Source organism: Neltuma alba, unplaced genomic scaffold (assembly GCF_004799145.2).
Source record: "Neltuma alba isolate B1F8T4 unplaced genomic scaffold, ASM479914v2 tig00012750_pilon, whole genome shotgun sequence".
NCBI classification, from domain to species: Eukaryota; Viridiplantae; Streptophyta; class Magnoliopsida; order Fabales; family Fabaceae; genus Neltuma; species Neltuma alba.
The window spans coordinates 1-23094 of NW_021637165.1; the positions used below are offsets into that span (position 1 = coordinate 1).

General features: G+C 31.9%; 1 protein-coding gene and 1 pseudogene across 1 annotated transcript; both read left to right on the top strand.

The window, feature by feature from the left end:
• Positions 1 to 350: 350 nt before the first annotated feature.
• LOC114730646 (peroxisomal membrane protein 11D-like) lies at positions 351 to 7483 on the top strand (annotated as a pseudogene).
• A 9284-nt stretch (positions 7484 to 16767) lies between these two features.
• LOC114730647 (TMV resistance protein N-like) lies at positions 16768 to 17957 on the top strand. The gene is made up of 3 exons (XM_028917758.1): positions 16768 to 16835; positions 16951 to 17443; positions 17598 to 17957. The coding sequence occupies exons 2-3, from the start codon at positions 16953 to 16955 to the stop codon at positions 17743 to 17745; spliced, it is 639 nt and encodes a 212-aa protein (XP_028773591.1). The 5' UTR covers positions 16768 to 16835; positions 16951 to 16952; the 3' UTR covers positions 17746 to 17957.
• Positions 17958 to 23094: the final 5137 nt, after the last annotated feature.

Genomic DNA, 23094 nt, shown 5'->3' on the forward strand with positions numbered 1-23094 from the left:
TTTTAAACATATCGACTTAATTGAATCACACTTCGTACCATGATTATCATTTACTTGCCGGTGTAAATGAATTGCATGCTTGCGTGACATGAGCCGAGGTTTTGTCTTCTGCTAAACTGTATTGCTTTTTTTCCATAATGTGTGAGAATACCTTTGTGCTATTCTTTCCAATGCGTGTGAAGTTGCACACTGTTGTATGTGAGTTCAATAGATGTACAAGTCATCTTTTCCTTTAAATGATTCTTTTTGCATATTATCAATTGAATCAGAATTCTATTGAGCTAAGACTGATGGCCTCATTTAACAGTAGAATTGTGCCTTTTGTTTTGCAGCTTTGACAAGCACAAAAGATGAGTACAGTGGATGCAACCAGAGCAGAACTTGGTCTTCTGGTTTTATACTTGACAAGGCTGAAGCCAGGGACAAAATCTGCAGGGCAATACAGCATGGTTCAAAATTTCCTAGTGATGGGCAACCTGGTACTGCCCAGAATGTCGACAGATCAGCCACTTTGGCTCGCAAAGTTTTTCGTCTATTCAGGGTTAGATTATCCATTTTAATCTTGAACAATTATGCTATTCATATATTCACTGTTTTTGTTTTCCTTTGGATAATTTACTCCTTGTAATTTATATAAATGGATTAAGGCTGCGTTTGGATGCACCTCCAAACCATGGTTTGGAAGCCCAAACCATGGTTTGGATAAAATGCTATCCAAACACCCTGTCCAGAAGCCCAAACCGTGGTCCAGCTGAAACCATGGTTTCAACCGGTGAAACCATGGTTCTACGAAAATAAAAAAAAAGTCACTTCTGGGAACCATTCGGGAAGGGGGCAACGGTCATACCAATAATACCCACACACAGTCATCCTTCTCTCGCTGGCCGACTCCGATTTCTCTGATAATTGGGAACCATTCGCGAATCTCACCCAGCTCGACTCTTCGGCCGGCTCATCCATCGGGTCGCCTGTTCACCGGCTCGCGTCTTCGCCTTCTCGTCACCATCAGCTCGCTTCTTCGCCGTCGGTGCTCTGAGTTTCTTCACCGGTGAGATCATCTTGGGCTGGTGAAAACAGGGGCTGGTTGTGTGTTTCTCGGCGCGCCAAAACCAGATCAAGCGTTGGGTTGTCCGATCCGTCCATCCTCCATTTCGAAAGCTTCGTTCTTCAGCTCGCCCGGTCAGGTCGCTGGTTAGCTCGAATCTGGTTAGCTCAGGTTAGCTCTCTCCGGCTTTTGTTCAGTCATGCATTTTTCCCATTCGCAACCGGCATGTTGTTCAAATTTTGTTTGCCGTGTGTTCTGGTTCGGTCCCTCTGAATTTTGTTCATTGTTTGGTTCTGGTCGGTCCCTCTGATTTTGCACCGCCGTGTGGTTCTGGTTCGGTCCCTCTGATTTGTTCACCGTGTGGTTGTGGTTCGGTCCCTCCTCTGATTTTTGCACCGCTGTGAACTTGTGGTTCGGTCCCTCTGATTTGTTCACCGTGTGGTTGTGGTTCGGTCCCTCCTCTGATTTTTGCACCGCCGTGTGGAACCAGAGGTTCGGTCCGTCTTGTTCGCCGTGTAGCTCTCCTGTGTTGAATTTGTTTAGAACCGTGGCTAGTATATTTGCACCGTGGTATGTTGATTTTTGGAATGATTTTAGTGTTCAATTTGTTCAACCAGGTTTTTCCAAAACTGACCGGCATGTTATTCGAAGGCATGAGATAATTATTGCTTGCTTTGGTTTCATAGTAGTTTGATTTTATGAAACGAAGGGGGAACATATCAGATGCTGGTAATTGATATTTGATAAACATTTTCCTGGAAAATTTCCCTGCGGATCGAAGCTGGACTCATCAATGTCTGGTTCTAGAGGCAGGGATGTATGTGGTGATATTTTTTTATAGACGAGAAAGGCTGTCAATTGAATTCTACTGGATATATATGCAAGTTATTTTTCCTCTTGTTGCCTGGCGTGGGAGCTTTTTTTTTCTGTCCAGATTTTCCTCCCGGAGAAGAAGCCTGTGAAGTCAAACAATGTATTGGGAATTTTTTTTCCCCTTAGATAGTACTTTAATTAAATTAATTATCATGTAAATGTGTTGATCTGATTTGGAACGAGATAGGAAATGTGTTGTCCTGTACTGTTGTATTAAGGATTTTGATAGACTTATGGCCAACTTTTGAGAGTGAGGAAAAATGGAATCATAACTCAAATCCATGTATATATTGAAGGAAGTGATTTGTATTTTGGTCAGAAGTTTATGCTGCTAGTTTTTTTTGTACTTTCGGTTGACAAATCTGATAAGAATATAATTTTAAACAAATATTATGAAAAGCTGCTACAATATGTTAATTTTTTAAAAACAATTATGTGCTTTATAATATTAGTACGTTCATCATGAACATTTGTATTAATTATGTACATGAACGAATTTTTTTAAATACATTGGTAATACATAGTTATTTCAAAGGTTAAGTACAATATGATTTATGGTACATGAATGTTCAAATATGGTTTTTCTTATTATTTTCTCATCCAATCGTCTTTCAACAAAAGTTAAGAAAAATAAAAAGTATATATAATAATTTAGTTAGTTTTGATGTTTTAAAAGTTAGTATTTTGAAGCAAAAACAGATAATGAAATTTGAAATAGGAGGGAGGTGTATATTTTCCAGCCATGTAAAATTAGAAATTTCTTGTGTTTGTTAATTTTTATCGCGCTTGGTTTGGTAGGATGAAGGAATTGAGATTTGAAGATGTGGTCAACTTTTTCACTTATTACAGTAGATAATATGATTTTTGTTACTTCATATAATTTTGGGTTGATTAACTTGTGATGACTGAAGAGGTGTAATTGTGCTATAGCATAATGGGTAAGGATACGGTGAAAGCTTCCTGGGATGTAAGAACCACAAAAGTGTTTATTGATCTGTGCATTGAACTTGTGCAACAAGGAGAAAGAAGAGGTACAAGCTTAACAAAGAAAGCTTGGGATATTCTTCGTGATAAGTTTACTGCCAAAACTGGGAGAGTGTACGAAAAACAGCAATTTAAGAACAAATATGATTCCCTGTGAAAAGAGTGGCAGACATGTGATAGGCTGCTTCGCGAGACAGGATTGGGATGGGATACTGAAAGGAATACTGTCAGTGCAACTGATGATTGGTGGGAGAGGAAAATAAGGGTAATTATTGAACCTTTTGATCTTACATTTTCTCTGCCTGTTAATGTTTTGTGCATATTTACTGTTTTTTTGAATATTTTATGATATTATTGATATATAATGTGCAGGAAGTTCCAAACTACGAAAAATTTAGAGAAAGAGGACTTCAATTTAAGGATCAATTAACTCAACTGTTTGGGAGTGTGGCTGCAACTGGACCACAAGCATGGGCACCTTCTTCCATGACACTTCCAAGTGAAGGAACACCGAATGAAGATTTGGAAGAAGGGTCCGGAGATAGTGATGAAATTTTAGGTGCACCAACTGGTATAAGTGGGGAATTTAACACAGTGAACTTCAATGATAATAGTGGAGGTAGTGGAGGCAACACTGAATTGAGGCAGGATACCAGTGGTGGGTGTACAAGCAGAGGTAGGAGTCGACCTAGTAGCTCACTGGGGGTCAGAAGGAAGAGTGAAGTCAAGAAGAAACGCACATCTCCCTCTATGAAAATAGCGGATGCAATTAGCAAGATTGCTGAAACAAATATTTCTGAGGCCGAGCGTGGAAATGAGGTCATTTCACGAGCAGAAGCTAGAAGGTTGGAAGAAGAAGCGCGTGCTTATGACATTTCAATTAGGGGAGTCCTGTCTCACCTGAAAACAGTTCCTGAAGTTGTCAGTGATCCTGATTTCTTTAGACGGTGCACACAACTCCTTATGGAACGGCCGGATGCACGAGAAATGTATGCAGCTCTGAAGGATCAGAAGGAACAACTTCTACCCATTTTAGAGCATTTTACTAGGGATTTATGACTTGTTTATTATATTAGACAGTTCCATATGTGTATGTTTTATGTGACCAGTGGATTGTTATATAAATCAGACAACTCTGTAACTTTTATAAATGTTTCGTAATTTCTACGTAGGAATTCTAAACTTTATGTGTATGTGCACAGGATAAAACGAATATGGATGATGAAATTAAACATGTGGAAGAGCATGCTAAGGGACGGAAAAAAAGGGTTAACAAAGTTGCAGCATTGGTTGGTGCATACGCTATTTTGAACTTGTGTAAGGAGCCTCGGCATACAAGTGCTTATACAGGCTGCATATGGGTAAGGGATGTTTTAGATGGCAACTCCAGTCGTTGTTATAACATGTTTAGGATGGAACGGGATGTGTTCTTAAGTCTGGTGGAACAATTGCAACAACATGGTCTAAAAGAAACTAAAAATATAGGGATACATGAATCAGTTGCAATGTTTTTACATACCGTTGGGCATGCACTTAGTAGCAGAATGCAGCAAGAAAGATTTCAACATTCAGGGGAGACAATTAGCAGACATTTTCATAATGTCCTAATGGCATGCTGTAGACTTGCCATGTCTAATATCAAACCAAAAGATCCAACATTCCGGCATGTTCATACAAAAATTCGGTTTGGTAAATACTGGCCTTTTTTTAAACATGCTATTGGAGCAATTGATGGCACACATGTTTCCTGCGTTGTCAGTGCAACAGATCAAACTAAATTTATCTCTAGGAAAGGAACAGTGTCACAAAATGTCATGGCGGTTTGTGATTGGGACATGTGTTTTACTTTTGTCTTGGCCGGATGGGAAGGTAGCGCACATGATGCTCGGATATTTGATCATGCCCTCACAACTCCTTCAATGAACTTTCCCCATCCACCTAAAGGTATTTTTTTATTTCCTATATTTTTTTTATATTTAGCTTAACAATAGAAACATAATTTACAATAATTTCATTTTTTATATAGGAAAATATTATTTGGTGGATGCTGGATACCCAACACCGAATGGATATCTCGGCCCATACAGACGGGAGCGTTACCATTTGCCTGATTTTCGGAGGACATCTGGGTTTGAAAATGACAATGAGATCTTTAATTATTTCCATTCAAGTTTAAGGAGTATAATTGAAAGAACTTTCAGAGTTTGGAAAAAAAAGTTCGCAATCTTACAAAACATGCCATCTTATGATTTTGAAACACAAGTTAAAATCGTTTGTGCAACGATGGCTATACATAATTTTATTAGAACGACATCTATTACTGATCCTGGATTCGTTCAGTTGGAAGAAGAAGGTACTTATGCAGAAGATGATGATGATGGGGTTAGATTTTCACGTATACATTCATCAATTCAATCTTCATCTTACATGGCTCAGATTCGTGACAGCATAAGAGACGAACTTGTTAATTCAATACGAGGATAGTAGTCATGTCTTATTTATTTCCTTTTATCATAGATTGTAATATGTAGTTAAAAACAAAACCTATTACAAATGCTTTGTATCGATGCATCATCTTAATGATTATGACACTTCTTTATTTATATTTCTCTTATTAATATTATGCCTTATATTCTCAAGCTAATTATTACTTACTTGAATAATTAATAAATTATTTTAAGACGTGTTTATTCTATTTTATCAAACAATATCATCCCATTTTATGTTTATAATCTTCATGAAAAATACATGACTTTCTGTTTGCAACAAAATAATTCATCTTCTCTAAAAATATTTTTCACTCTTATATTTTATGAATATATATGTGTGGTGACAATTAATTAATTAATTGTATTAAACATCAGAGGTTATTATACATGTAGTATGTTATTACAAAAAGTAGTTGTGAAAAAATGTTATGGGATTTCACGTTTACAATCTTTAAACAAAATTAATATTTTTCTGTTATAAAAAAAATCATTTTTCTATAAACATATTTAATATTATGTTTTATAAATATATGTAGACATATTAATTATGTATTAATTATATTATCTTATATATTATTAATTATGTTAGTAAAAATTATTTCATTAACAATTTTATTTCTTCAAATCAAAATAAATCATAAAATCTATCCCTTATATAATTATCATATTAACTTATACCCTTTTTGGTCATTTCCACATGTAAAAAGCACTTCTGGTAATAACTATCCAAACACTCTCACTTCTCAGAATCACTTTTTCTCAGAATCTATTCTCCACAGAATCTATTCTCCAGAATCACTTTTCCAAACCACGGTTTGAAGTCATCCAAACACACCCTAAATCTTTTGACGTACCTGCATTCTCTTAATTCCTTTTTCTTTCGGGCCAAGTCTTGACTTATGTAAATGGAGAAATATTTCTACTGATGTGAATGTTATTCTTTGTTTCTGCAGTAACAGAATTGGAAAGTAAATTGTAATGGACAGTTTCAAAATTATTTTGCAAGCTATTTATTTCTTCTTATACTCAGAAGAATTCCTAACATAGAAAAGAAGTTGCAAACTAATTGATATTTTGATATGCAGTTTCTCAACGATCTGCATGCTTTGATAAGTCCAGCTCCATGCGGAACTCCTCTTCCCTTAATTTTGTTGGGAAGGGTACAAGCTTCATCAGAGTTATTCCAACTTTTCATCACCCTCTTATTTTGTTCCTCATTCTTACCTTGATATAGTGTTTAATGCTATTTTCAGCCCAAAAATGCATTGCTGTCAACTTTCTTGTTTCTCGATCAATTTGTGTGGCTTGGCAGATCAGGCATCTACGAGGTAGGAATCAAAGTGTTTCCTTTTTGTTCCTTGAATTATTCATGTGAAACTTTCACCGAGTAATCAAGTTATACATGTAAACCTTTTTGGTTCAACTACAGAACAAAGAACGTACTGAGCTAATCGGCCGAATATCGCTTTTTGGTTGGATGGGTTCCTCAGTGTGTAGCACCTTGGTTGAGGTTTGTGGCTTCCCTTTCTAGTCCCAATACTTTTAATGTGTACATACCAGGAAAGGCTCCTTTCTCTTTCCTCTATTAACATCTTTATGGTGTTTTCTAACTTCTATCAGCTTGGGGAGCTTGGGAGACTCTCTGCATCAATGAAGAAGTTAGAGAAGGAACTCAAGAACAGTAATAAATATGATGTATGGGTCCTTCATCCGCCCCCAAAAAAAAAAAAAATCTTGTTTGGGACGGTATCAGTGCTTTCCTCTGTTCTAAAACTACATTTCATTTAACCCCATTCCCCATGAGTGCAGAATGAGCAATACTGTGCGAAACTGAAAATGTCGAATGAGAGGACTCTTGCGCTTATCAATGCTTCAATTGGCACCCACGAAAGTTACTCCCCGTGTGACCGGTGCCTTTGGATTTGTCACTTCCCTAATATCTTGCTATCAGGTGCCTGCTATTATCCCTATGATTGACCTTCTGCGTCTCTTATATTTTGAGCACCCTGATTTTTTTGAGAGCTGGTTTCTCTGTTTCATTTTCCAACTTCTTTTATATCCACTTCCACTAACAAATAAGGCAAGCTCTTGATAATTTTTCTCTGGAGATGAACGGAATTGTATTAACAATATTTAGGAAGCAAATGGAGTTAGCTAGCCTTTGAGTCCCTATTTATGGGTTTTCAACGTTGCCAATGGTAATTCACTCAGCAAATTGAACTCAATTTCTAAAGAAATATCTTCCTTTACGCCATTTGAGGGTCTTTGCAATGCTCGTTTTATTAATTTGCTCAGTTTTGGTTTGTGCGATACACTTGCTTCCCGCCAAAAACAAGTCCAAGATAGAGTGAAGATGAAGAGACAGACTCAATCTTATGATGCTCTATAGTTGTAAAGTAATTTGTGGCGTTCAGGTAAATTCTTTACTCCGTGTAGCATACTAGTATATTAAGAACCTAACCCACACCCAAAAAATACAAGCAATGGGAGTTTAAATTTTGGTTCGTCACGTTGCAACCTAACTCACACCCAAAAAATAACAAGTAATGGGAGTTTAAATTTTGATTCGTCACGTTAGAAGAGACTAATTTTTTGATTAAATCTAATTTTTGTAGGTTCTTCCTTTTCAATTTCTCAAAGGAGTTTTCAACTTTTTTAAAGGGTGTCAAGCTTTTTTTGGGTTTGGAGGGTTTAGAGCCCTTTACGTGAGAAGAATTAATTATGATGAAAAAGAAAAGGAAGGGAATAGAAATGGAGGGAAAAATTTTGCTCGCGCACGTTTGGTATGCTTTGTTAAAAAAATAGTAAAATAAGTAAAAACTTAGTCAAATGGCCATATTACCCTTAATGAAGATTTATTAATTAAATTCATGCTCTAACTTAAAAATAATTTTTTTCTTAAATTAAAAGTCAATTTGTTTAAAAAAACAATGAATATATTAAAAGGTTGGCTCATTATATCTAGAAAATTTGAGCAAAGCCCAACTTACCTAAATAATCAGGCCGACCCATCACAACAAAGACAGAAATCCATCAACACAAACTGCCAAGGAAAAACCTAACAACAAATCACTAAAATGCGAAAGGTCCACATGCAATGAAGCTCTTTGCAAACTCTTGCCTTCCTTGAGCAAGCTTGACCAATTTGTTGAAGAGAGGAACTGGTGTAGTCCCCGTTCAAAATATATGAACCGAAAAGCAATTCCCCAAGAAGAGCTTCCAGTAGGAGTTAAGAAAAAGTTGCTACAGAAGCAACCAAATCAGTAGCCTAGGTTTTTGATCATACCAATAAGGAAGTTTCGTCGATCAAAAACCTTCTAAAAATGAAGGATTATTTGGAACCATCGAGACACGTCACTACGAGATCTTAGAAAAAGCAAAGCCTCATGGCGTATACAGCGCAAGTCACCAATAAAGAACCAAATGCAACTGCAAGACACACCGAAGCTCATGCGAATGGAAGATGCTGATAATAAATACTTTTCTGGTTCTTAATATAAGACCTATTTAATTAATTTGATTAAATTAAAAAAATTAGGCACGTTGGTTAATTATAAGAAATATGGCATGTTTTTTCTAAAACATTATAATTATTTTCGTTAATATTCTCTCTCCTGTTCTACTTGATTATAGTTGAGGGAGTATCCATAGTAGTAATTTAGGAAAAATTGATAAATATGATAAATAGGTCTTATATTTAGAACCAAAATCAACTCAATAATTAAGTCACATATTAAGGACCGGAGGAGTATGAATACAAACATCATTAACAAAGAATCATTAAAAATAATTAAAATAAAATAAAAATTAATGAAATTAGAGAAATCTCTGAAGTTTGATTATCAAATCACATTTGAATTAAGGGACGCATGAGTAGGCAGGTTGAGAGAAGAAAGTACCTAAGGTAAGGGAATTCAAATTTATTATAAAATTCGAATATTGGAGGCACCATTCTGCAAGGTTAACCAAATTAGAACTTGATACACGAGACGACAAGACTTACTACATTCAAATATGTTTAGAAAATTTCAAGTAGTGTCTCTCTTCATCCCTACAATTGAACAAAGAAACTTACAAACTTGAATGAACACATACAAAATTAATTTAAAGACTAATTTTCAGTGAACATACCTTTTTCAATTTAAATTTAAATTGGGTGAATGACATATTATTGGAAGGCTCTAAAAGTCTTTATATTTTGAGCGATATGATTGAATTACAGAGATTTTGACTTTTGCTCACTGTTTTGATAATATCTTTCAAAATGCGCAGAGTTTTTAAACATGTGTTAGTACATTAGAAAGTAGACTCAAAGTTTTCTAATGATAGCCTATTTCCCCAATTTTTAAATTTAAATTGATAAAGTTATATCGACTTAAAGTTTGGTAATCATATCCCTTCCTCTCATTAGTTTTGAGGCTTCACAAATTTGAATTTGGATTTTACATTTAAATGAACGCATTCTCCTTAAACAACTTTTACTGGTAAACAAATTCAAATCCAAATATTATATTCAAATTTGAGCAGTCCTCTTGAGCATCTTCATGTTAACAAATTCGAACTTGTGTGTTTGATTGTACTCAAAAATCAGATTGCCCCTGTTTTTCTAATACAATTTTTAGTTCTTAATATAAGACTTAGTTAGAGATTTAATTTGGTCATGAATATAAAATCCCAATTTTCTTTGCCTCTAACATTTATCCATTTGTTCCTACGTAATTCCTAAAATGATTACACATATTAAAGGGTTTTCATCAAAATGTAGCTCTGATCTAATGCACATAATTAACAACGACGATAGTTTATAGAAGACAACACTTATTTATTACAACTAACCAACTTAATTAATTTTCTTAATTTTTGTAAATTAGGGATTTAACTCTTGCATTAAGGACATGAGATATAGTACTAAACAAATTGAAAACAAAGTCAACTGCAATTTACAATCTGCACAAAAGCAAACCCAAGTGTTCATTGAACTTCAAGGATTCGTGAAAAAGTTTCAAAGCCAAGGAATGCTTCGCTTATTGCGACCTGATTTGAAATTGGTGATAGCCTGGTGAGTTGCTTGCTTATACCACTTAGAGCTTTCTACTATGGGTTGTTTCCATCATGCTATTTTCTTTTACTATCTCTTCAATTTTGTTTGGCCATGTTTTAATTTGAAGTTAGCTGCTTTTCGGTTGAACTGAACTCGAGGGTCTTCAAGCTTCAAGATTGACGTCAAGCTTTCAAGCTTCGAGACTTGTTTTAAAGTATTTTGTGATTCACCGTCACTATGAAATTCCAACATCTTAAGAAATAAAAAAAGATTTTAAGATACTTGATACATATTTACTTAACAGATTTTTTAAGCCGCTAATCATGATATTAAAATTAGTCATAGAAAAATAGGCAAAATTATTCCTAAAAGAACTGATACTCTCAGGATAAAATTACAGCATAAAATACTGTAAAGTATTAGATGTACCAAGCTAGAAAAAATATGTTAAAGAGTGCTGGATAAAGTATAAAAAGACTTTAAGATGTTGAACGTAATTGTAAAAACTACTTCAATTAATACCAGAAAAACTATGTCAGAATAAATATTCTCAGTGTTTATTAAAACCTCTCTCCTATTCTATCAATAAGATGGCGGCGTAATCCAATTTATAGGATACATGCACTTAAAATATATCCAATATTTTAATTTTTTTAAAAATATTTTAATGGAAAAATGACTAGAAAATACTTACTAAAATTGAAAAAGACAAAAAGATCATCCAAATCAATAAACTGACCAAACGGGCATGAAGTATGAATTTTGCATGCTCAAATTTTGATAGAAAGACTAAAATGCCCTTTAAAGGGTTTGAAAAGAAAAAGTGTTCATTGCCCTAGTTCTCCAAAATTTCTCACTCGTCCAAACTCATCTCCTCCAAAATGCCAAAATTGCCAAAGTTGCTGTCTCACCGAAATTAGGAAGCTGTCGATCTCCTAACTTTCCTACTCACCCAAATTGTGAAGCCCTCGTTATCCTAAGTCATGGACTCACCCAAACCATAAAACTGCTGTTCTCTGACGTCATCCACTTGCATTGCCACCATTGAGGATAGTTTTAGTGAGAAATGTGCATAGCATCTGTGAGAAGCTTCAACCATTGAACCATCAACATCAAAAGGGGTAACTTTGTTCCCATTTTTCCTAAATGTTGTTCACACTAAGCTCATGCATTGATGCGTCTTTGAAATTTATTACTTTCAATTTTTTTATTGTTTTTAATGTAATAAACAGAGAAACCAATCTTCTAATTCTATAGGATTTTCCTAAGACTTCTTGTCTTTATAATGGGGTCCATTTATATTGGTTAACTTTTTGCTATCTTCTAATTAAATTTGTTCTTAAAGTCTGTTATCTTGTTAGTCTATATTTTTTGCTATGTTCTCATAATTCAAGAACAAGTAATAAATTTTAATACCTGAGCAGTACATTTTGTTATTTAAGTAGTAAATAGTCTTGGTTGGTTTGTAGTGAAATGACAACGCTTGGAATGTGAATGACTATATTTGTGTTGATATTTTTCTATAAAGCCAAGAAAGTTTACTTGTTACTGGAATTGAATTTATTTGGTAATGGAGCTTACCAGATTTGTTATGTTAATGAATATATTGTTGTGAAGCAAATTAAGGTGAGTGGGTTATAGAATTTACTATACTTCTTAATAGAATTAACTACATTTCTTTTGATAATGACTAGATTGTTGTAAAAGAAATATAGTACAGTGAATGACTGAGATTGTGTTTTTTGCAGGAAGGAAAAACAGTATTAAAAAGAGAGCCAAGTAAAAAAGTAAAGAATGGGTACATGCATGTTGTTTCAAAAAGAATTTCTTGTGTTGGGAAAGAACTTGAAGTATAGCATTTGCACAGACAAATGCATTGTCCAACTATTATTATGATATTTGACTTACAATTGTAGATGAAATTTGTTTACAAAAACATATTGAATCATTATTGTTGCACAGTTATTGATAACATGTACTAATTATGTTTACCTTTGGGCATCATAAAATAAAGGTAGCTTTTGACAACATTTGTGAAGTGATTCATAACTTTTGAAATGGATATAACAATTTCCATTATGTGTTTTGCAGCCTCTTTATTTGCAATTATTTCTAAACTATTTGCACACAATTTACTAAACATGAAACAAAAATAACAACTTGCGAAATAAAAGTGACCATTTGTATAAAGAATTTTGCAATCTGCTTTAAGCCATTTGTAGACAATTTTACAAAACATCTAATGTAAATGACAACTTGCACAATAAAAGTTACCATTGGCATTAGAGGATTTGCAGCTTGTTTATTTGCAATAATTTTAAATCATTTTGTACACAATTTTACTAAATATGTAATAGGAATAGTAACTTGCGAAATGAAAGTGACTATTTATGTAATAAGTTTTGCAACTTGTTTTAAGCCATTTGCAGACAATTTTACAAGAAAGTAATAGGAATGAATCCTTACATAATGAAATTTACCGTTTGTGTCCGGAGATTTATAACTTATTTATCTGCAACCTTTTTAATCCTTTTGCACATAATTTTACTAAACATGTAACGAAAACAACTTGCAAAATGAAAATGACTACTTGCATAACAAGTTTTGCAACCTGCTTTAGTCAATATGTCAGTATGTAAAAACCCTCGTCTACTTGTTTCTTTTTACTTCAGGGGCATTTTAGTCATTCCACCAAAACTTACGAATCCCAAATCCATATCTCATGCCCATCTGGTCATTTTACTTATTTGGATGATCTTTTTGTCTTTTTCAATTTCAATGAGTATTTTTTTGTTCATTTTTCCTATTTTAATCTTAATAATTTATAAGTTACATTGCTATATTAATTAGTAATTACTTCTTATATACTTCTCCGGTCCTTATTATAAGACCCCATTGACTTTTTATTTGGTCCTAATTATAAGACCCCAATCCATTTTGTCTCTTATATTTATGCATTTTTTTCCAAGATAATCCTTCTAATAATGATAGTTTTAGCCAATATACTTAATTAGCAAGGATATTTTAGGAATGACAACACTTATTTATTATAAATAACCAACTTAACTTACTTCCTTAATCTCTTCAAATAAGTCAATTGGGTCTTATAATTAGGACCGGAGGAGTACTTTTTTTGTGTGTTTTTACTCACTTTTTCTGTCATTATCTTATTCTCCAATACTCTTCACTGCATCTTCGTAAAAAATCCTGCTTTCAATAATATCCTGTTCATGTAAGACTGTAATTAAGATATATTTTCATTGTTTTGTTGAAATTTCTGCTTACCGTTTCTTTTTCTTTTTCCTTTTTTTGCATATGTACAAAATTTCTTGATTACGTACAATCAGAAACAACAATGACAAAGAAGAAAATAAAAGTTTGTATTTGAAGGATTTTATTTTTTTTTTTGCCATCGAAATATTTTTAAGATTTTAGACAAAGGATTTTAACGAAAATTAGAAAACCGACCCAATGTGAATAAAGTCCATTGGTGCAAACTTTTGATTACTTTAGATAATTAAAAAACTCAAAAAAAAGAAAGCGCTTTTAACGTGTAGTCAAAAAGAGTTTGATGACCAAACTTTTTTATTATTTCGTGAGAATTTATGCGCATTTTAAACTAGAGATATCTACCAACAGAGTGGGAATACTCGACAAATCAACATAAACGAAGTCCGCCAAATTAGCTTTAGTCTTATCAAGCTAATATTTGATTTTTTTTTTTCGGGTGTTGGATTAATTTCTTCAAGTAATTTTACGATACAAAGAAAAGGTGGATTATGAAACAAGGGAAAAGGTTAGTTGGAAATTTTAGGGAATTATAAATTAATTTTCTCTAAAAATTATCGGATATAAAGTTTTGATGTAAATGAAAAGGAAAAAATATAGATGCAAATAAAAAATGTTATAAATCATCACATGCACCTTTTTATAGTAGATTGAACTTGCCATCTTCCACTTACGAGCATTTAATATTTCAATTATTTTAAAAAATAACAACACGCACAATATTTTTATTTTTATACTTTTAGAATTTTAATTAGATTCTTTATATTAACAAAGCTACTACATAAAATATTTCCACGTAAATAAAAGGTTAAAAAAAAGAAGAAGAAGAAGAACACAGACAATCCCGTAAATCAGATAGAAACTTCACTCCTTTGTCAAGAATTTTATTACTGATTTTCCGTACTTATTAATTAATTTTTCTGATTTCAAAAATAGGAGACAAATAATTAATTTAAATTAATTATTTATTAGAAAATGCGTTGATTATATCAAAGTAATCATTTTAATTATTTGCATTGTATTAATATGCACGAACCGTTGTAGAAAATGAATGGGTAAGAAAGCATGTGATTGTGCAGTCATTTTAAAAAATTTCTGCGTACTTCAAACGAAAATTCTTAAAAAAAAGAACTTTCATGGCTTCGTCGAAAATTCTTATTCTTTAAACAATATTAAAAAGAAGGCGTTGGTGGACTCGAAAATTTTCCATTATTATTTGGTGGAAGTTTAGGCCAAAAACTTAGTTATTGAATTGTGAGATATAATAATATTCTCAACATTTATTAACTTCTCCGTCTCATTCTATTTATAAGATACAACTTTTAGGGTGTCTTGAATCTTGATCCTATTTATAAGATACATTATTAAAGTGTGTTTGAAATTTTAACCAATTTTTTATATCTTGTTCCTCATTAATTATATGTTACTATTACCACATTAATTATTTTTCACATTTTTTCTATTCACTTTCTCTCTCATTCATTCACTGTCCCCCCATAAATAAGTATATTTTCTAAAAATAAAATGTTTTATATGTGTTTATTGTCTTTAAAAAATTTTTGATAAACATAATTAAGGTATTGGATAACAGTAAAGAATTCTTGAAGATAAATAAAAATTTTTAAAGTAAAACCAAAATAAAATATTTTAGACTTGGAGTCAAAAAGTATTTTTCTTTATTGAAGGGAAAAAAAAAGTGTTTTCACTAAGCAATTTCCACAGCAGCTTCGTGAAAGACCTTAAACCAAAAAAAAAGAAAGAAAGTAAAAAGGTATGTTTTTTCATAGGTCAAAAAGAGTTAATAAAGACAGAATTTCATTACATCGGGGAAATTTCTACTCACTGTTTTTTTTTTTTTGGCTTGGTACAGGAAATTTTAATTAATTTAAACCAGATAAAGAAAAGAAGCTTTTTTTCGTTGGACATAGACTTCCTGAAATTTTTAATTAATTTCTACTCACTGTTTTTTTCCCACTTGGAACAGCAAATTTTTAATTAATTTAAACCAGATAAAAACTGGGACAAACTTTTGGAGATATCTGTCCCACTCGTAAACGAAGGAACATTGAAATTTCTACGCACTTTAAACCAAAAAAAATTAAAATAAAATCAGAAACAAAACAAGGAAATAAAAATCATACCAGAAGAACGATCCTGGCTTCCTGAAACTTTCTAATATAACATAATAGGAGTTTTGTCTTATAAAGTACATGATTTTTTTTTTGCTCAAAAAAAAGTACATAATTTTTTTTAATTAATTGCGGTGTTTCTTACAAAAGGCACTTTTTACACACATTTTTTTTACTAACTTTTTTTCTTTTTACTTGGTACGGGAAATTTTTAATTAATTTAAACCAGATACAAAAAGGAAGTATTTTTCCTTTGACATCGACTTCCTGAAAATTTTTGACTAATTTAGACAATAAAAACCCAAAAAATAATGTTGTGTTTTTTACTTGAATTCAAGAAGAGTCAATGGCTGAACTTCATATTTCCAAGAAATTTATGCTTACAAAATTTTAAGCCACAAATGTTCACCCACACGATGTGAATACCAAACACATCGCCAAATTATAATTTCAACCTAAGCTAAGATTTGATTTTGGACACTCCCACGAAGGTATTAATATGATTATTATTATTTTCATAGAATTTTTTGCAGTTCTATAACATTAACAGCATGTATTAAAAGAAATATTCACATTAAAATTTTAAATATTAAAAAAAATTCTTAAATTCTGGCATATTGATAAAAGTTGTACTTTAAACAGGGGAAAAAAAACTAACTTCCTTAGAAGTTTCTGCATGCTATAAATCCGAAACAAAATAAGGCAAGAAAATCATACCGGAAGAACATTCCTTGCTTCCTGGAAATTTCAAAGTTTTAAAGGAAAAAAAAAAAAGCGTTGTTGACTTGGAGTCAAAAAGAACTGCTGACCAAAGTTCTCACTATTTCGCGGAAATTTCGGCCTACTTTGACTGTTAAAATCTTAAATGCACTCAATACTGACGGACTTATTTTTTCTGGTGTGCCGATTGAATTCCCAGGGTAAGCCAACTCACCAAATCAACTTCAACTCTTCAACCTCAGATTTGATTTAGCATCTCCGACCAGGTATTAATATGGCCTTTCTTCCTCATTCTCTAGCAACCTAAACGCTATTCTTTTGTTCTTTCTAACAAATAATCAACAGCTTACAAAACATAGTTTTTTTTTTTTTGTCTCCAAGCAATGGCTGCTTTTGCTTATGCTTGTTCTCCCGAAGCTCCATGTCGAAAGTATGAAGTTTTCATCAGTTTTAGAGGATCAGACGTTAGATCTGGTTTTCTCAGCCATTTGAAAAAAGAGTTGCATCAAAAGAACATAGATATTTATGTCGATGATAGGCTTGAAAGAGGAGAAGAAATATCATGGGCACTTGTAGAAGCAATAGAAGGATCCATGATTGCATTGGTTATATTCTCAAAAGATTATGCTTCTTCAAAGTGGTGCTTAGAAGAGCTTGTCAAAATCATGGAATGTAAGGAAGCTAAGCAACAGATTGTGATACCAGTTTTCTATCATGTAGATCCTTCAGATGTTAGGCATCAAAAATGCACTTATGAGGATGCATTTACTCATCATGAACAGAAGTCCAAGGATAAAGTGGGTAATTTGGAAATTTGGAGATCTGTCTTGACAAAAACCGCGGACTTATCTGGCTACCATTCATCAAATTTTCAGTAAGTTTATTTTTATTATTCTTAATTTCTTAAGCTTTTTCTCAGTTTGTTCAAAACAATTTAAATATAGTAACGTCATATAAAAATTACGTCTAGCATTAATTACTTCTATAATGCATTACTAGCATAATTTTATTTGATTTTTATATGCCAGAAATGAATCTGAACTCATCAATGCAATAGTTGAAGGCGTCTTAAAAAAATTGGAAGATAAGAGTCCAATTGTGCCAAGATCTCAGCTTGTTGGATTTCATCAAAATTTCATTAGTGTTGAATCATTAATGGAAATTGAGTTGCCATAAGGTCGAATCCTTGGAATTTGGGGCCCAGGAGGGATAGGGAAAACAACTCTTGCTCGTGCCATATTTGACAAATTCTTGTCTAAATTTGAAAGTCATTGTTTCTTAGAAAACGTGAGAGAAGAATCAACAAAGATTGGTGGTTTGAATTCTTTGCTTCAAAAACTTCTTTCTGAGCTATTAGATCAAAAAGATCACATAAATATGAATCACGTGATGAGAAGGGGCTGAAACAAAAAAAAGTCTTAATTGTACTTGATGATGTGGATAATCCAAAGCAACTAAAGGATCTGGCAGGACAACAACTTTACTTAGGACAAGGCAGCAGGGTCATTGCAACAAGTAGAGACAAGCATGTTCTTAGAAGTGGAGGGATTCATGAAAAATGCATACATGAAGTCAATAAATTAAGTTTGGAAGAATCACTTGAACTTTTCAGTATCCATGCCTTCAATCAAAATCATCCCATCAAGGAATATGAACAGCTATCAAATTTGATAGTGGCCTTGGCTAAAGGCATTCCTTTAGTTTTAGAAGTTTTGGGTTCCCATTTTCATTCTAGAGATAAAGAATACTGGGAAAGTGAGCTTAGCAAACTCCAAAAGCATCCCCATCAGCAAATTCAAGATATATTGAAGGTGAGTTGTGATGGATTGGATCCTATGGACAAGGAAATAGTTTAGACATTGCATTTTTTTCCTTGGGAAAACCAAAAGATGAAATTGCTTATGTACTAGAGGCTTGTGGTTTCAAATCAGTTAGTGCAATATAAAATCTTATCAATAAGGCTCTCATAATGTCCAATTGTTATAGCTATATCATAATACATGATTTGATGTGAGAAATAGCTACGCAAAGAGTCCATGCAGAATATATGATACATCCTGAAAGGCGTAGCTGATTAAAAGATGTAGATGAAATATGTGATGTATTAAAAAGTAACAAGGTAAGGGAAAGATACATCAATTTATTTGTTCTATTTTTATATTTGATATTTTAAAAAATAATTTTTATTTTATTTTGTTCAGGAAGCTAATGAAATTGAAGGCATTATATTGGATGTGTCTCAAATCAAGCATTTAAAATTGAGAGCATATGCCTTCTCAAAGATGAAAATTTTGAAAATCCTCAAAGTTTTTTACTCTACAGAGCGGTCCAAAATTAAGGCATGTATAGAGCTTCCTTCGAATCTTGACTATTGTCCTGATAGGTTAAGATATTTTCAGTGGGATGATTATCCATTGGAGTCTATGCCATTAGGCTTTTATCTTGCCATTAAGATCAATATAGGGGCTATATTTAGTCTATTCTTAGAGGATTAGGACCTAGTCCCCATTCCAGTGTGGCACAAATACGAATAGTAACAAGTATGGGTAAATATTTGTGCTATACCTTATTTTTTATTTAAATTAATTACACTACTAGGAAAAAAAAGTTTTTTAGATCGGGTCAAAATAGACCATTTTTACTGTCAATTGTGTACCTACTAGAATTTTTATTTTAAAAAAAATTCATTTTTTTTGACCGGGTGAAAATAGGACCCACCAAGAATAAATTTATCATCGTATAAACATTCAAAGATATAATAATATATTTAAAACCCCATAAATTAGAACATGCAATGTGTGAAAAGGAAACCAACGTCAAGGCGGACGGCGCTCACTCCTTTGCTCTGGATGCAAATGCTTGTGAAGGGCTCCTTGGATATTCGCACTTCTCGCCATAGAGCTTATTATAACCAACATATTGGCAATAAGATTATTTATATTGGCAGAGAAAATAAAATTTTCCACATTGATAAAAGTTGCTACATATAATCTTTCCGCATAAGAAATATAAGTCACATGGACAACTTTGTTCCTGAGTCATTAATTTTGTCCCTGTCGGATTAAACTTGTGTCTTCGAAGAATTCTAGTTATTGGATTGTGAGACATAAAAAATATTAAATTTGATTTTATATTCTGAACTATTCCTTTAGGTGTCCATATTTTAGAAGCTTATGTAGTTCACCTAATACTTTCAAATAATTTTTTTTAAATACATCCATACTGTGATAAAAATTTTTGTGATTCATCTATCATCATCAAATATTTTTCAAGTTGCACCCACAGAATACTTGATGCACGTTCACTTGACATACTCTTTGAAGAGTTAACAATAGTATTAAAATTGCTCTTAGAAAAATATTTTTAAAATTATTTCCAAAAAATTTAATACTTTAAGAATAAAATTACAATATAAAATGCTTTAAGGTGTTTGATACACTCAAAAAAAAAAAACATCAAGGCGATGGATTAAGCACAAAATATTTTAGGATACTTGAATGTACACGAAAAAAATATTTCAAAGACATTAGATAAACCTTAAAATATCATAAATATTTTTAGTAATTATTAACGCCTCTATTCTATTCTATCTATAAAATAGTGGCCTTATCCAGTTTATGGGATACACTTAAAATATGTACAAAATTTAATAAATTTTTATATTTTAATATTAATTATTTATATTATCTCACTATATTAATCATTGATTATTATAAGATCCTTTCAATCAAGTCATACTGTTTAAGAGAAAATAGTTAAAATTAATTAAAAATAATAAATGTGTTTTGAACTTTTTTCAAATAATGCTCTCATTTAATAAGAGGAAAAAAATAAGAGAGCCAAATTAATATTGAGATAAATGATAAAAAATATAGTATAAAAAAATAATGAGAAAATAGATAATTAATTAAAAATAAAATTAGTGAAAACTTTCAATCAAGTCATACTGTTTAAGAGAAAATAGTTAAAATTAATTAAAAATAATAAATGTGTTTTGAACCTTTTTCAAATAATGCTCTCATTTAATGAGAGGAAAAATAAGAGAGCCAATATTAATATTGAGATAAATGATAAAAAATATAGTATAAAAAATAAATGAGAAAATAGATAATTAATTAAAAATAAAATTAGTGAAAACATGTTTAATGTTTAGACAAAAACAGCATATCAGCATTAGGGGTGGAAACAGGCTAGGCCAGGCCTCACCCTTAACAGGCCTGGCCTGGGGACTGTGAAAGGCCTTTTAAAATCGGCTTGAGCCTGGCCTGTGATCTGTTAAGAGGCCTGTCGCCTGTTAATAAATTTTAAACACACATAAATCAATTTAAAATTACAATAATTCAACCTAATTGATCTAAAATACAAACAAAAAAAAAAGAAATTATCAAATTGACACGATTTGTAAAACATGTCCCCTTATGCCCAAAAAAAATCTAATATGAAAAATTATTAGAAAACATAATTTCACTCTGATATAAAAATATAACTCCATCCCATCTCTAGTATAAAAATTAGTTGATGACTAGATCTAGTTTAAAATATGAAACATCCTTAATCCCTTTTATATTTTAAATTTATCATTTATTCAAACTAATTTACTAACAAAATGATATTTGATCCTTTTGTTACACATGGTTGTTTTAAAAAAAATGTTACAGTTATTCTAATTTATTTATTTATTTATTTAAATTAATCAAGTAACTATTATAATAAGAAGAAATGAAGCATGCAATAGGCTCTAGATATCACGTTTATGTGGATGGAGTTTTCTCAATTAACTAATCAGAATAGCAGATTCTCTCCTATTAATTTATAATTTTAACCTAAAAAAAAAAGATAACAGGCCCAAGCTGCCTGACAGGCCTAACAGGCTTATTATCAGGCTTGAGCCTAACCTGATAAAGTAAACAGGTCTTTTTACAAGCCTGAGTTTAATCTAATATCTAAATAGATTAGGTCAGGTCAGGTCACAGGACCCTAACAGACTGAATGACCTATTTGCATCCCTAATCAGCACATTCTAGATAGAATGGATGGGCCGCGTGGAACTTGGAACAGCATAGAGTAGGATGCACGCTATTGTGGTCGGCCGCGCACGCAAGACGTAAGCGGAGCCTCAGCGAGTACTTGTTGTATATTTCACTTACTTTTTCTTTTACTAACTCTTTCTAGTTTCTTTCACTGTTTTTTCATAAAAAATTCTGCTTCAAATAGTGTACTACCATCATTTTTTTATAAGCACCAGTCATCTTCATCTCTTTATTCTTAAATATAACTAATATTAGCAAGTTATCCTAAATTTTGTAATAAACTTTTTATTTTGCCCTCGTTAAAGATTTATTTTAATAGCTAATATATTTATTTTTTTTAAAACATCATTTCCTAGATAATAAATGTTCTGAAAATTATATTTTATCATAATCTCTCTTCACCACTCTTTTTCATAATTTTTTTATTATAATAATTTTCTTACTTTTTTTCTTGTACTTTCTCTTCCACAAATAACAGTATTTTGTAGAAAAACTTCCAATTCTTAAATATTTACTGTATTTAACCAATTTTAATTATTTTTTATTTTATGTGATTTAGTCTAAGGTTGCTTATAAAAGACAGAGGGAGGGATTATTATTTACCATAATCCAAAAAAATTACGGGCTCATTTGTTAGAAAGAATTGATAGGAATAAAAAGAATGAAATGAAATTCTTTTTAGTGATAATATGTTTGGTAAGGATTGGAAAAAAAAAGGGTTGATGTAATATTTGATTGGATGAAATGGGTGAGAAAAGTATCCAATCTCACCATATTTCCCTTAATGAAAGAATATATATATTTTTAAATAAAAATGCTTTTTAAACTTGAAAAAATTACAATAAGGTCTCATCCAAGAGAATTAAATACAAAAAAGTACCTTAAAATAATCAAATTATTTTAAAATCTCAAGGGACCTCATTGCAATAAATTTTATTTGTTAAATTATCAATTTGCCTTTTTTTTAAGTTTGCATTGATAACTGAAAGAGCAGTCATTAACAACTTAAAATATAAAAATTGACAACTATCACGGCAGGTATTGACAACACATTTTCTCAGCATATCACAAAATAAAATGTATGAGTTGTCAATACCTACCGCAATAACGATCAATCCTTACACCTTAAATTGTCAATGACTGCCTTTTTAATTGTCAATACAAACTTTAAAAAAAAAGGATAATTTGGTGATTAAACAAATGAATTCTTTTATAATAAGATCCTTTGAAACTTTAATAATTTGATAGTTTTAAAGAACTTTTTGTTTTTAATTCTCTTGAGTGGGACCTTCTTGCAATTTTTCCTTTAAACTTACATGATAATAATATTATTGAATATCAATAAATAAATTGGAGATAAAAAAAAAAATTTCAACAGTTATCGAAATTGGTGACGGCATGCTGAGTTGCTTGCTTTCAAAGCTTGAAGCTTACCAGCTTGAAAATTGAAATTATGGGCTGCTTCATATTTCAATTTAAATATAATATCTTAATT

Coding starts and splice junctions, on each gene's coding strand:
- LOC114730647 (XM_028917758.1), top strand. CDS start 16,953: ATGGCTGCTTTTGCTTATGCTTGTTCTCCCGAAGCTCCATGTCGAAAG. Junction 17,444..17,597: donor TACCATTCATCAAATTTTCA/GTAAGTTTATTT, acceptor TTTATATGCCAG/AAATGAATCTGAACTCATCA.